At 43.4% G+C, this 15,671-nt stretch overlaps 1 protein-coding gene across 7 annotated transcripts in view; it reads right to left on the bottom strand.

Annotated features, from left to right (window-relative positions):
* Nucleotides 1–1,991: 1,991 nt before the first annotated feature.
* Nucleotides 1,992–15,671, bottom strand: part of LOC145355077 (neuronal-specific septin-3-like) — a 392,555-nt gene continuing 378,875 nt past the window's right edge. For all 7 annotated transcript variants that reach the window (XM_080206915.1, XM_080206917.1, XM_080206919.1 and 4 more), the window contains one exon: nucleotides 1,992–2,261. In XM_080206915.1, the coding sequence (XP_080063041.1) occupies nucleotides 2,111–2,261 (151 nt within the window). In that variant the 3' untranslated portion in view covers nucleotides 1,992–2,110. The remainder of the gene's footprint in view (nucleotides 2,262–15,671) is intronic.

The following is a 15,671-nucleotide window of genomic DNA, read 5'->3' on the forward strand; positions in this document are numbered from 1 at the left end:
ACAACCCTTGACCTCACTGTTCGCCCATTCAATGGATGTCACTTTGCAAAGCTTTCATTAAAGTTGGACTTCCTCATGACCTGATCTGACAATTATGGGTCATTTTAGAATTAACCAACATCGCTTGTGAAACCTAACTCGCAATCCACAGAGATGATATGGTCCCGCGGTGTTGAAGGATGTGGGGTTGCTGTTGATGGGTGTGGTGACAGATGTGGGAACAATCTTCTCTAAAAGTAATCACTAAACTGAACTTGGCAATATTTCCATTTCAACAGTAACTGAATTAAGTTGACCTGTCTACAAATGGAGGGGGCAATGGAGTTAAAACTCTGTCAGTTATTAATCCAATTGTGGCACTTCATAGAATGATTTTTCCATGTGATTCCCTATTGGGAGTGTAAAAACAGCTGTTGAAATGCAGGTGCAGAAAAATAATTTGCTAAAAATTACACTTTTTACATTTTTTTTGAGTTGAAAGCCCTTCAGACTGATACTTTGCTGTCTCAATTCACTAAATCAGTTTGATGAAGCTGCCCTAAAGGGTTGCTGCAATTGCACTGATCTCAAAGTCTCCATCCTCATCCTCGTCCTCATTTTTAACTTTGTCAACCGATAAATCTGGAATCTTGCTGTGTCCAACAGACAAACTGCAACAAACCTCTCCAAAGAAGTGTAATTAAAATCCATATCCATCTGCTAACAGGGTAAACATCATGAGCAAAGGCCAGAGAGCTCACCAAATATTACAAAACTTTTCGATTGGAACCCTCCAGTCTCGTACACCCCGCTGCCAACAAGATTTGAGAATTTGGCACTCAGGCACATCTTCATTCACAGCAGCGGGATGGGAGAATCCCAGCCCCGGGTGAGGTTGGAGAATTCAGGCCTATGTTTTGCTTCATTCTTTCATGGGGTGCTGCCAACGAGGCCAGTATTTGCTGTCCATCCTCGATTGCCCCTTGAGAATGTGAGCCAGCCCATGGAGGGTCAGTCCTCGGGCTGTTTCACCATATAATCAGACAGCTTGTCAGTCTGATAAGAGTCCCTTCCCTTTGAGTTGGACACATTGAAAATCCCTTTGAAAAGACTGTTGTAGCAGAGTACCCGAACACCACGTAATTCATTGTGGGTAGGGCTTAAACAAGTGCCTTTCCATAATACACTTGCGTTGACAGGTTTGTGAATGGGCTATGGACTTTCCTTCATTTTAAGGATACATCAATCACTTTTTCACTGGACAACTCCTTGAAAAACGCCTCAACTGGAACAACTGCCCTTTTTGAACATCTGTTTTTTGTGAGATCAATTGCGTGACTGGAATAACAGCCTGGCAACTCCACCTCCCCCATGCAAACGGAAGTCAAAAGCTTTCTCTGGCTTTTTAATAGGTCCAAACTTCCAGAACATGCCGGTGTGACGAGTTCAACTCTCTTCTTAAACCAGTCACCGAACGGTGGCCGAGAAGGTGTGCGCCTGGAATCTTTTGCAAGAGTTGGGAAAGAGAGAACCCCAAAGGGAGAGGCTGGAGAATTGAGAGAGAGAGAGATAGAGAGAGGTGTAAATGGATCAAAGCTGGCAGTTTACAATGACGCACAAAAGTATGGATCCTTCCCTTTAGGTGGGGGGCTTCTTTTAGGTTTTGTGAGCTCCAACACTGTGTAAGACACCGGCCTAACAATATGGCATCCACCTAGAGATACCAAAATCCACTGCGCCACCCTGCTGAACAGAGAGCATGGTGGACAATTATGTATCGACTGTTCCTCTTCTACATGCGCCGGATTTATCTTTTAAGCTCACCCTCCTTGCTATTGACAGAGTGGAACGCAGAGACACCAAGATGATATGTGACCACCTATCTGAATTACAATACTTATACTTTAACCATCCTCCCCTGATCCCCCACCCACACACCCACCCACCCTCCCCGCACCCCCCCCCCCCCCCCGCTGCCCCCTGCCCCGTCCCCATTAAAAGATCTACATAGGAATTCTCAGCCTTCCTTTAATACAGAAAACACTTTCTCTCCAGTTCTATCTGAAATACGAAAGCTGAACAATGCAGTGGAGATGTTGAAAGCAAAGTTTATTCTCGGTCGCTGGGGCCCTCAGAGATTGTTGTCCAGGTCGTCTTTGGTGGCTACATAGTTCTCTTTAGGCAAGGTCTTGACAATGCCGTTGCTTTCATTTAACCGCCGCACTCGGTATGTCTCGTAATGGATCTTGTGTGTGACGTCTTTCAGATCCTGGAGATGAGACCTTAAAGAGGGGCAAGTGAAAACAAAATGAAATCAGTCTGCGACTCAGAAACTATAGGAAACTCGGGCAAAGTTACGGCATTTTCCACACTGAAGCCATCCAGCTTTTTGCCAGCAAGCCGACACACAAAGCACATTTGAAATTTCATTTTATTAATGTCACAAGTAGGCTTACATTAACGTTGCAGTGAAGTTACTGTGAAAACCCCCTAATCGCCATACTCTGGTGCCTGTTCGGGTACACTGAGGGAGGATTTAGTATGGTCAATGCAGCTAACCAGCACGCCTTTTGGACTGTGGGGGCACCCGGCGGAAATGCACACAGACACGGGGAGAACGTGCAGAGTGTCACATAAGGTTGGATTTGAACCTGGGTCCCTGACGCTGTGAGGCAGCAATGCTAACAGCTGTGCCACCATGCTGTCCATCAATATGTACTCCCTGTTGCAACATAAGAAACATGGCAGCAAATTTATGCAAAGCAATCTCCTACAAATAGCACCGAGACGATGGCAAGAACAACAACTTGCATTTGGTTAGCACCTTTAATGGAATAGGACAAAAAAAAGTTTTTCTAGAAATCCCCTCTAAATCTCACGCCCCTTACCTCAACTCTATGTCCCCTGGTTATTAACCGTCTGCTAAGGGGAAAAGTTTCTTCCCAGCTACTCTGGCTATGCCCCTCATAATTTTGTACACCATGATCTGGTCCTTCTTTGCTCTGAGGAGAACAATCCCAGCTTATCCAGCCTCTCTACTTGACTGAAATGTTTTATTGGTTATTGTTGCTGGACAATCTGTTCTGATAGCCAAGGGGTTAACTGCTTGGACAATCCATGAAGAACCACCATCTCAGTCAACACTGACCATTTCCATTGGAAAAGCAATTGGGCTCCTTTGTCCCTCTCATAATATTAGGCTTATATTTGTTTGTTTTTTAAACCCTATAAATACAGTGGGAACACAGCGAAGGTATTATTCCAGCACGGGACCACAATCAGTATGACAGAATTGTTACAGTGCAGAAAGAGGCCATTCAGCCCACTGAGTCTGCACTGGCCCTTCAAATAAGTGGCATGGTGGCACAATGCCTCACACCATGCCAGGATCCCGGGTTCAATTCCGATCTTGGGTGACTGTGTGGAGTTAGCATGTTCTCCCCATATCTGCGTGTTTAGTTTATTTATTCGTGTTACAAGTAGACTTACATTAACACAGCAATGGAGTTACTATGAAAATCCCCTTGTTGCCTGTTTGGGTCCACTGAGGGAGAATTCAGCATTGCCAGTACACCTAAACCAGCACATCTTTTGGACTGTGGGAAAATAACCTAAGCAGTCGGAGGAAACATAAGCAGACAGGGGGAGAATGTGCAGACTGCGCAGACAGCAAACCCAGCCGGGAATCGCACCCAGGCCCCTCGTGTGTAAGGCAGCAATGCTAACCACAGTGCCACCATGCCGCCCCAGTGGGATAGTGAGTGAACTGTAAACATTAATGCTCTTATATCTGCCTTGAATAATCTAATGGAGCAAAGAGATTTTAGAGGATTTTGATGAAGGGCTTTAAGTAAAGGAAAACATGATTGTAAGTTATCCTTCAGAAGTGGTAAAGAGATCAAACGGAATCCTCTTTGCTGCACTGTGGTGAAACCCCTCTGAGGCTGAATATCCCCGTGGAGTGATTGGATTGGAATGCTTACAGATCTGATGTTACACTGCGCTGAAAAATGAATAAATCGATAAGGAAGAGTTCGAGCAACCGGAAAGAAACATTAACTCAATCAAATAAGACAACGTTTCTGTGTTGAGTTTTGGAAATTGCATAACAACTGGTTTTATTCCGAGTGGGAAGCATCTTCTACCCCCCCCCCACACACACACACACACACACACACACACACGTTGGCATACAACAAACACGTGCACATGTGCAGGCACACACACATGCAAACATACAGATAGACACACACACACACACACACGTGCACACACAACTGCACTACACACACACACACACATGCACACATATAGGCATACAGACATGCACACGCGGGCACACACATAGCACAGACACACGACAGACACACACACACACATGACACACACATACAACACAAACACATGAGAAGACAATGATCTATGTTTGAAGGAAAGGACAGATTTTGAGTGCTTAGTCTGTAATGTTAATATCCAATGTGTTGATCGCTATGTGCTGTTAAGTCCAAACGATGCAAGTTTCACTGTTTCTGAGCAGTTTCTATAACAGCACCATCTGATATCATAAATTAGATGCTGGGATAACAGCTGAGTAAGGTGGCTCAAGTTTATTCTCAATAATATTTCTAGCGCTCGCCTTTCCTATTGAATTCTGGTTTTTATGTGTTTTTGGAAATTCTTTCTTTCTGTTCAGGAACAGAATGATACAATGAGTGATTAGAACCAGATGGTAATACACTTGGGGATAGGGGGTGGGGGAGACAGCTGGTGGTGGTGAATCACACAACTAACTACTTCAATTCCCACACTTTCTGGTCTCACAATCCTCCGTGCCAATTTGAGATTAGAAATCAGCTTTTAAATCTAATTGTAATTCATCGCCTTTGGCACCATTTCACTTTGGGTAAGCCCCATGTTTACATGTGGTGAACCCTGTACTTTCATATCGCTGTCTTGTCTGAAAAAAAAAGTGCAAATTAATTTTTATCTCGAGCAGACAAGATGAGGTTATATCGATTCTCATGCTGGACCTGGGAATTCAATACACGAAACGCTGGAAGATGTGAGTTGGAAACCTCCGACCTCAAACGTGGCTGGGATTCTCCAGTCCCATTGCAGTGAATGGAGTTTTGGCTGATCGCCAAACTCTCCAATCTCGCTGACAGCACGGGGAGGGGAGGGGAGATGGGGTGAACAGGATCACAGAATCCTGCCCGAGGTCTTATATTTTAGAGCTTGAGAGCCTATGTGTATTTTCATAAGAATTTGTTCTCTGCTTAATTAACAGTGAAATTTCCTTCACTGTTTCTTTAAAGGTGCTGTTATGTTATAGATACGATGTGGGGGTGCCAGCGTTGGACTTCGGTAAGCACAGTAAGAAGTCTCACAACACCAGGTTAAAGTCCAACAGGTTTATTTGGAACCACGAGCTTTTGGAACGCCGCTCCTTCCTCAGGTGAGTGACTTATCTGATGAAGGAGCTGTGCTCCAAAAGCTACTGCTTCCAAATAAACCTGTTGGACTTTAACCTGGTATTGTGATACTTTATATTATAGATACGATTATTGAGACACTAAAAGGCTGCATAAAGGATTCACAAAGATAGAATCCCTACAGTGCAGAAGAAGCCTTTCATCCCACCAAATCTGGACTGCCAGAGTATCTCACCCAGGCCCTCTCCCCCATCCTGTCCCCGTAACCCTGCACATTAACCATCACTAATCCACCTAATCTGCATGTTTACTCCACTAATCCCTCTATTCTTCATGCCCCAGGACACTAAGGGGCAATTTATCAAGGCCAATCCACCTAACCTGCACATCTTTGGAGTGTGGGAGGAAACCAGAGCACCTGGAGGAAATGCACACAAGACAAGGAGAACGTGCAAACTCCATACAGACAGTGACCCAAGCCAAGAGTTGAACCCAGGTCCCTGATGCTGAGAGGTAGCAGTGCTAGCCACTGTGCCACTTAAGCTTGCAATGTAGCCTTGTTATCACTCACTCAGATGATGAACCATAAACAATCAGCCAACTCTCCTTGGCAAACATCTTCAGCTCATCTGGAGCGGGATTACTGAAGAAAGGCTTTAGAGATCTGAACTGAGGGCTTTATCTCAGAATGCACTGGACATACCTAATGAATCCCAACATCTGACAACCTTGCCATCCCTATTTCCCGTCTTGGGGAATCGCTGATAGGAGAACCTATATTAAAAAAACAGAAACCACCCCAATTCCAAAAAAAGTGCTCAAGGAATGCTAAGTTGACACTGGATTAATCAAAATCTGCAATTGAATGGGCAGTGAACTGTGCTTGGGGGCAGGTCATTTATTTTAAGGCAAAGATAGACAGATTTTTGATCAGTAAAGGAATTGAGGAGCCGGCTGAGTCCATGAAAAGATCAACCATGATCTTATTGAATGGCGGAGCAGGCTTGAGGGACCAAATGGCCCACACTCCTGCTCCTAGTTCTTATGATTCTTAAATACAAATAAAATATAGACAGTGAACAAGGTGAGTGTATCTGTCAACCCTCCTGGAATGACACACAGCAAACACACAAAGAAAGGCCTTGTCTACGGTGAAATGCGTGTCCCATCCTCTAATCAATTCTGAACAATTTGAACCTTTCCCCTCAAGCCTTTACCATCTCAGACAATTAACCTTTCTGAGAAACAGAGTCATCCTTTTGTATTTGAGCCTGTCAGGATGACGGCTGCTAAGCGGTATTTGGAAGTGTGGATGATTAGGAGTCAGTAGTTAGCTTGCAGGTTAATCCCTGGTGTAAGACTCTCATGAGCTGTTGAGAAGCATTCAAATCTCTAACAGATAATATTCCCCACACTTCAAGCTTCTAAAAATGAAAATACTGGACGGAAAGGTGTTTTGATCTACTGCCTAGCTTCTGTCGCCCGCGATATCCCACTTCACAACTTTACCTGACTGCAGAGCAAAATAAAAATCAGGGTTTGTTAAATTAAAGTTTTAAAGCTTATTTATTAGTGCCACAGGTAGGTTGACATTGACACTGTAATGGAATTATTGTGATAATTCCCTAGTTGCCACACTCCGGTGCCTGTTCAGGTACACTGAGGGAGAATTTAACATGGCCAATGCACCTAACCATTTGGGCTGAGCGCCAAATTCTGTGCCTCACTCACGGTGGCAGCAGGGTGTGAACGGCTGGTAACATTGCGCCCATAATGTGGTACACAATTTCTTAGCTTATACCAAATATAACCAGCAGATAACTGAATAGTGATTGCCTCAAAATATATATTTTCTCACTGGGATTAGTGATCACTTTATATTTGGTAACAGTACCTCATTTAACCTCAGAACGCCTAACCAACGTGTCTTTCGGAAACTGGAGCACCTGGAGGAAACCCACGCACACACGGGGAGAATGTGCAGGCTCTTCATAGACAATGACCCAAGCCGGGAATCGAACCCGGGCACCAGGAGACAGTAGTGCTAACCACTGTGCCACCCAAGTATTAAATAGATTAAACGCAAACAAATTGAATCCAGTTTGGCATAATCCAGTTTCCTCTCTTACAAAAGATCCTCGTGGAGTAGCAAGTTTAAAAAAAAAGTAAGATTGACATTACAGACAATGAGAAAATGAGATTTATGGAAGATATCCAACAAAGTAATACAGACAGCACATTAAGAAATATTAATAAATAACAGTTATGGAGAGAGCAATGAATCAGTTCAAAAGAATTCCATGAGTAGTTAATCATACAATCCCTACAGTGCAGAAGGAGGCCATTTGCCTCTCGAGTCTGCACTGACTCTCAGATAGAGCATCCCACCCAGGCCCTATCCCAGTAACTGCATATATTTACCCTGCTAATCCCTATCTTGGGAAAATTAGCACGGCCAAACAACCTAACCTTTACATCTTTGGGCTGTGGAAGGAAACCGGAGCACCTGGCGGAAACCTACACAGGTGTGGGGAGAATTTGCAAACACCACACAGACAGTGAGCCAAGGCCAGAATCAAACCCAGGTCCCTGGAGCTGTGAGGCAGCAGTGCTAACCACTGTGCCACCATGCTGCTATGAGAATGAAGCAGACCAGGACGAGATCTTTATCATTGAAGCAATTGGAAGATTAACCGCACTGTATTACTGTGGGCATTACAGAGTGGAACAACTTTGTCAGAACATACGCTCTGACTCACTGTGAGCAGATTGACTGTTTATTAATGTAGTTAATCGGCTTAGAAATTAGCATGGTCTGAATGTCTTCACACTGCAGGAGTGAATAAGTTCCGAGTGTTTTATTAATACCCAACAACAGCGTTCTGTAACTGTGGGACACATGCGTCAAGTTCTGACAGCATGGGCACAATGTAGGAGAAGCTTAAATCCAATGATTGATTGATTGAGTGATCTGAGTTTCCTCATCCCACTGACTCCACATTCATTTTACTGTAAGAACAGCTTCTACCCTGCTGCCGTCAGATTTTTGAATGGACTTACCTGGCATTAAGTTGATCTTTCTCTACACCCTAGCTATGACTGTAATTCTGCACTCTCTCATTTCCTTCTCTATGAACGGTATGCACTGTGTAGCATGCACGAAACAATACTTTTCATTGGATACCAATACATGTGACAAGTATAAATCAAATCAAATCAAAATGAAATTATAAATCTGAAAGTTTAGAGGCTCCCTCAAAAGGGAAAGGTAGGGCAAATAAATCCAGAGTCCCAGGATGAAAAAGGAGATAAAAATAAGGAAAATAAAAGTGTGCCTATAGAATCATAGAATCCCTACAGTGCAGTAGGAGGCCATGTGGTCCATCCAGCCTGAACCGAAAACAATCCCACCCATATCCTATGCCCATAATCCCATGTATTTAGAACAAAGAACAAAGAAAATTACAGCACAAGAACAGGCCTTTCAGCCCTCCAAGCCTGCACCGACCATGCTGCCTGTCTGAATGAGAACCCCCTACACCTCCGGGGACCATATCCCTCTATTCCCATCCTCTTCATGTATCTGTCCAGACCGCACAAAATATTTACCCTGCTTGTCCCCTGACACTAAGGGGAATTTAGATGGCCAATCCACCCAATCTGCATATTTTTGGAGTGTGGGAGGACACCAGAGCACCCGGAGGAAACCCACTGGGAGAATGTGCAGAGTTCATACAGACTGTTACCGAGGCTGGAATCAAACCTGGATCTCTGGCACTGTGAGGCAGCAGTGCTAATCACTGTGCCACCATATTGCACCCTGATTGGTGTCAGGCAGAAAATACAGTTGGGAATTTGATTTAATTTATTATTGTCACATGTATTAACATAGAGTGAAAAGTATTGTTTCTTGTGCGCTATACAGACAAAACATACTGTTCATAGAGAAGGAAATGAGAGAGTGCAGAATCTAGTGTTACAGTCATAGCTAGGGTGTAGAGAAAGATCAACTAAATGCAAGGTAAGTCCATTCAAAAGTCTGACAGCAGCAGGGAAAAAGCTGTTCTTCAGTCGGTTGATACGTGACCTCAGACTTTTGTATCTTTATCCCAAAGGAAGAAAGCGGAAGAGAGAATGTTGGGGTGCATGGGGTCCTTAATTATGTTGGTTGCTTTGCTGAAATGTAGACAGAGTTGATGGATGGGAGGCTGGTTTGCGTGATGGATTGGGCTACACTCATGACCTTTTGTACCAAAGGAATGCAGAAGGTTCAGAGGGGAGGTGAAAAAGCACATTAAAGAAGTGAAGAGGGATTGAGAGAAAAGACTGGCAGCCAACCTAGAGGAAATCCCAAAGTCTTACATAGGCTTATAAATAAGGAAAGGATGGAGTGAGGCCGATCAGAGACCTAAAAGGGAATCTACCCAAGGAGACAGGGGATATTGCGGAGCTACTAAGTAGATACTTTACATATATTTTTAACCAAGGAGCTTGGTGCTATCCATACCATGGTGACAGATGAGGAGAGTTTGACATGAGAAGGATTTAAAACTGATAAGGTGTTGAAAAGTTTGTTGGTACTTAAGGTACTTAGGCTTCTGACTTTGTTCTGTGAATAGTGGATAGTTGATATAATAGACTGGAGCAAACTAGAACAGCTCATTGACTGATGTTTGAATAGATTATGGATAACTACATTTTATTTTCATCCAACATTGAGGAGCAGTTATGTCAGGAGATTACAGATAGCTCTCAGAAAAATAGAGGGGGGCGATAGTAGGGGATTTTAACTTTCCCAACGTTGACTGGGACAGCCAAAGTGTTAGAGGTTTGGATGAAGAGAAATTTGTTGAGTGTATTCAGGAGGAATTTCTCATTCAGTATGTGGATGGCCCGACTAGAGAGAGGACAAAACTTGACCTCCTCTTGGGAAATAAGGAAGGGCAGGTGACAGAAGTTTAGTGAGGGTTCACTTTGGGACCAGTGACTGTAAATCTATTAGTTTTAAGGTAGCTGTGGAGAATGATGGGTCTGGCCCAGAAGTTAAAATTCTAAATTGGGGCAAGGCCAATTTTGATGATATTAGGCAGGAACTTTCAACAGTTAATTGGGGGAGTCTGGGAAGGCAAAGGGGCGTCTGGTAAGTGGCACGCTTTCAGAAGTGTGTTAACCAGGGTTCAGGGTAAGCACATTCCTCTTAGAGTGAAGGGCAAGGCTGGTTGAAGTCGGGAACCCTGAATGAGGATATTCAGGCCCTGGTCAAGAGGAAGGAGGCACATGACATGCATAGTCAGCTGAGATCAAGTGAATCCCCTGAAGAGCATAGGGAGTGTAGGAGTAGAGTTAAGAGAAAAATCAGGAGGGCAAAAAGGGGACATGAGATTGTTTTGACAGATAAGGCAAAGGAGAATCCAAAGAGCTTCTACAAATATATGAAGGCCAAAAGAGTAACTAGGGGAGAGAGTAAGGCCTCTTAAGGATCAACAAGGTCATCTATGTGCGGATCCACAAGATCGAGATCCTAAATGAATATTTCTCATCAGTATTTGTTACGGATGTTAGGGAACTTGGGGAAATAAGTAGTGATGTCTTGAGGAATGTACATATAACAGAGAAGGAGGTGCTGGAAATCTTAAAGTGCATCAAGATAGATAAATCTCCAGGATACAGTATATCCCAGGACATTGTGGACAGCTAGGGAGGAAATTGCAGTTCCCTTAGCAGAGATATTTGAATCATGATTGTCACAGGCGAGGTGCCTGAAGATTGGAGGGTGGCAAATGTTGTACCTTTGTTTAAGAAGGGCTGCAGGGGAAAGCCTGGGAACTACAGAACTCTGAGCCTAATATCTGCAGTGGGTAAGTTGTTAGAAGGTACTTTGAGAGGCAGGATCTACAGGCATTTAGAGATGCAAAGACTGACTAGGGACAGTAAGCATGGTTTTGTGAGTAGAAAATTATGCCTCACAAATTTGATTAAGTTTTTTGAAGGGGTAACCAAGAAGGTAGATGAGGACAGTGCAGTTAATGTTGTCTGCATTAATTTTAGCAAGGCTTTTGACAAAATACTGCATTGTAGGTTGTTGCATAAAGTTAAATCTCACAGGATCCAGGATGAGCTAGCCAAATGGATACAAAATTGGTTTGGTGACAGAAGACAGAGGGTGGTTACAAAGGGTTGTTTTTCAAACTGGAGGCCTGTGGCCAGCAGTGTACCTCAGGGATTGATGCTGGGTCCACTGTTTTCTGGTCATTTATATTAATGATTTGGATGAGAATTTAGTAGACATAGTTTGCAGATGACACCAAGATTGTTGGCATTGTAAACAAGAGGTTATCTAGGATTTTGATCTTGATCAATTGGGCCAGTGAGCTGACGAATGGCAGCAGGAGTTTCATTTAGATAAATGTGAGATGATGCATTTTGGTAGATCGAAACAGGGCAGGACTTACTCAGTTAATGGTAGGGCATTAGGGAGAATTATAGAACAGAGAGATCTAGGGGTACATGTTCATAGCTCCTTGAAAGTGGAGTCACAAGTGGACAGAGTGGTGAAAAAGGCATTCAGCATGTTTGATTTCATTGGTCAGAACATTGAATTGGGGTATGTTGTTAAAGTTGAACAAGACATTGCTACGACCACACTTGAAATATTGTGTACAGTTCTGTTCACTCTATTATAGAAAGGATATTGTTAAACTAGAAAGAGTGCAGAAAAGATTTATTAGGATGCTACGAAACTTGATGGTTTGAGTTATAAGGAGATGCTGGTTAGATTGAGACCTTTATCTCTGGAGTGTAAGAGGCTTATGGGTGATCTTATAGAGGTCTATAAAATAATAAGGGGCACAGATCAGCTAGACTCTCAACATCTTTTCCCAAAGATAGGGTGGTCTAAAACTAGAGGGCATAGGTTTAAGGTGAGTGTCCAGAAGGGCAATTCTTTCACACAGTGGTTGGTGAGTGTCTGGAACAAGCTGCCAGAGATAGTAGTAAAGACAGGTACAATTTTATCTTTTAAATAGCATTTAGGCTATTACATGGATGAGATGGGTTAGAGGGACATGGGCCAAATGCAGGCAATTAGGGGTTAAAATCAGGGGTAGCATGGACAGGTTGGGCCAAAGGGTCTGTTTCAATGCTGTAAACTTCTATGACTCAATTGCTTAACCTAAGAAAATGTAACTAATGGGGTGCCGCAGGGGTCAGTCCACAGACCTCATGGGGTGGCATGGTGGCACAATAGTTATCATTGCTGCCTCACAGCACCAGGGACCTTGGTTCGATTTCTGGCTTGGATCACTGTCTGTGTAGAGTTTGCACGTTCTCCCCGTGTCTACGTGGATTTTCTCCAGGTGCTCCAGTTTCCTCCCACAGTCGACTAGGGGAATTGCATAGTAACTTCATTGCAGTGTTAATGTAAGCCTTACTTGTCACTAATAAATAAACTTTTCAACTATTTGTAATCTATATAAATGATCTGCAAGCAAGGGCAGAGAGTGACATAGCAAAATTTGTGAATGATATTAAAATAGGTGGGAAAGCAGAGAATGAAGAGGTTGTAAAGATTCTACAGACGGATATAGATAGGTGAGGAGAATGGGCCCAAATTTGGCAGATGGATTTTAATTTGGTAAGAGTGCAGTTATCCATTTTGGCAGAAAAAATAGAAAGGCAAATATTACCTGAATGGAAAATAGATTTAAAATGCATCCGGGCAGAGGGATCTGGGTGTCTATGTTCATGAATCGCAGAAAGTCAGAATGAAGGTGTAGCATATAATAAAAAAGGCAAATGCGATGTTGGCATTTATTGCAAAGAGACTGGAGCATAAAAGTAGAGAAGTGTTGCAATTGTATAGGGTGTTGGTGAAACCACATCTGGAGTACTGGTCTCCTTATTTGAGGAAGGGTGTGGTGGCATTGGAGGCAGTTCAGAAAAGTTCACTAGATTGATTCTGGGGATGAAAAAGGTTGAAGAATGAGGCAAGATTAAATAATTTGGGCTTGTACTCGCTGGAGTTTAGAAGGATGAAAGGGGATCTGATGGAAGAATAGAAAATTTTACCAGGGATTGATAAAGTAAATGTAGATTAAGTGTTTCCTCTTATGGGGCAATCTCGAACAAGAGGTCACGGGTATAGGTTGAGAGGCGATAGATTTAAAACTGAGTTGAGACTCTCGCAGAGAGCGGTGGAACTCGCTGTCCCATAGCGCAGTGAAGTCTGAATCATTGAATGACTTCAAGAAGGAGATGGATATACTTCTATTAAAAGAAGGGTTATGGGGAACGGGTAGGGAGGTGGATTTGAGACCACGGAGACATCAGCCATGATCTGATTGAATGGCGGAGCAGGCTCAAAGGGATGAATTTGGTGACTTCTGCTCCGAATTCCCATGTTCCTATGAAAACTAAAGACCACAATTTTAGGTAACACAATATAGGAAGAATTGGAGAGGGTTACAGGACAGATTCACTGGGATGCTGCTGGTATGAGTAAACAAAAACATGAAAAGGCATGAAAGATTGGGACTGTTGTCATTGAAATGGATGAGATTATTTGGTGGTTTGTTAAGAGATGCTTAAAATGTTGGAGGGGTGGGACAGAGTAGATGGAAACAGTCTGTTTCCCATGACTGAGGGGTGTAAGGCCAAGGAGGCATGCGATAAATGTGAGATTTGGGGCAATCTTTTTACATGGAGGTTGTGAAACTCAGTATCAGAGGTAGTCACAGAATCTTTACAGTGCAGAAGCAGGCCATTCAGCCCATCAGGTCAACACCAACTCTCTGACAGAGCACCTTATCAAGCTCTTTTCCCATGGCTCCATTCATTTACCCCACTAATCCATCTAACCTACACATCTTTGGACTGTAGGAGGAAGCCAGATCATCGGGAGGAAACCCACGCAGTCATGGGAAGAAGGTACAAACTTCCAAAAAGATTGAATCCCTACAGTGCAGAACAGGCCATTCAGCCCATTAAATCTGGACTGCCAGAGTATATTACCCAGGCCCTCTCCACAACTCTATGCCCGTAACCCCACACATCAACCATGGCTAATTAGCACATCTTTGGTGTATGGGAGGAAACCGAAGGAAACCCACGCTGACACGGGGAGAACGTGCAAACTCCACACAGACAGTGACCTGAGGCTGGAATTGAACCCATGCCCCTGGCACTGTGAGACAGCAGTGCGAACCACTGTGCCCCTATGCTGCTCCTGCAGAGAAGATGCCAATATCTAAAGTGGTTGAAGGAAATGGGGAAGGAACGAATTTGAGAACAGAGTGAACACATGAAATGAGGGCAACTGTTCCCATGGAGAATGAGCAACAGCGCAGACGGTTTGGGACAGTCAACATCAGTGTTAAAATTCTACGTAATTCTACCGAATAGAGTCTTCGGGTGCCTCTGTTGTGAAGCTTCCAGGAGGCCAAATATCATGAGTCGGCCTTGGGGCTAAATTTGCATCCACGTATCCTAACAGCAAGAGTGGAGACACCAAGAAAATCAAACCTGTTCCAATGATACCAACACTGAACTTAAACCTGTGGACATCAAGGGATAGCTTGTAGACTCCAGTCTCCCAGAGTCTGAATTGCGACCACACCAGTACAAAAGACCTTGCGGACATGATAATGCCAACAGCATATCATTCATCAACATCATTGCTGGATGAGACACATTCCAGTGGCAACACCAGTAGTATGTCAGAAAATAATGGACTAAAAGTGAGTATTGGGCAGCATTGTGGAACAGTGGTTAGCACTGCCCGGGACCCAGGTTTGATTCCTGGCTTGGGTCACTGTCTGTGTGGAGTTTGCATGTTCTCCCTGTGTCTGCCTGGGTTTCCTCTGGATGCTACGGTTTCTTCCCACTGTCCAAAAAATATACTGGTTAGGTGGATTAGCCATGCTAAATTCTCCCTCAATATCTCCGAACAGGCACTGAGTGTGGCAACTAGGGGATTTTTATAGTAACTTCATTGCAGTGTTAATGTAAGCCTACTTGTGACACTAATTAATAAACTTCAAAAACTTTGTTTCTAGTGTATTTGGCAACAGCTTTGCGATGCACCTTTTTTGTAATAACATGCCAACAAACTTAATTAATTAATTTTCTCTGAGGGTAACAATAAGGAATTATACTGCAAAATTGTTCAGAGAATTAAAAGCATCAGTTATGTCACATCAGTCTTCTGTTTGACATTAATATTGTCTGGTTATGAATTAGGCATTGTTAGCAACTTTCTTCTCT

Source organism: Carcharhinus amblyrhynchos, chromosome 18 (genome assembly GCF_965287045.1).
Source record: "Carcharhinus amblyrhynchos chromosome 18, sCarAmb.v2.hapA, whole genome shotgun sequence".
In the NCBI taxonomy this organism is placed as follows: Eukaryota; Metazoa; Chordata; class Chondrichthyes; order Carcharhiniformes; family Carcharhinidae; genus Carcharhinus; species Carcharhinus amblyrhynchos.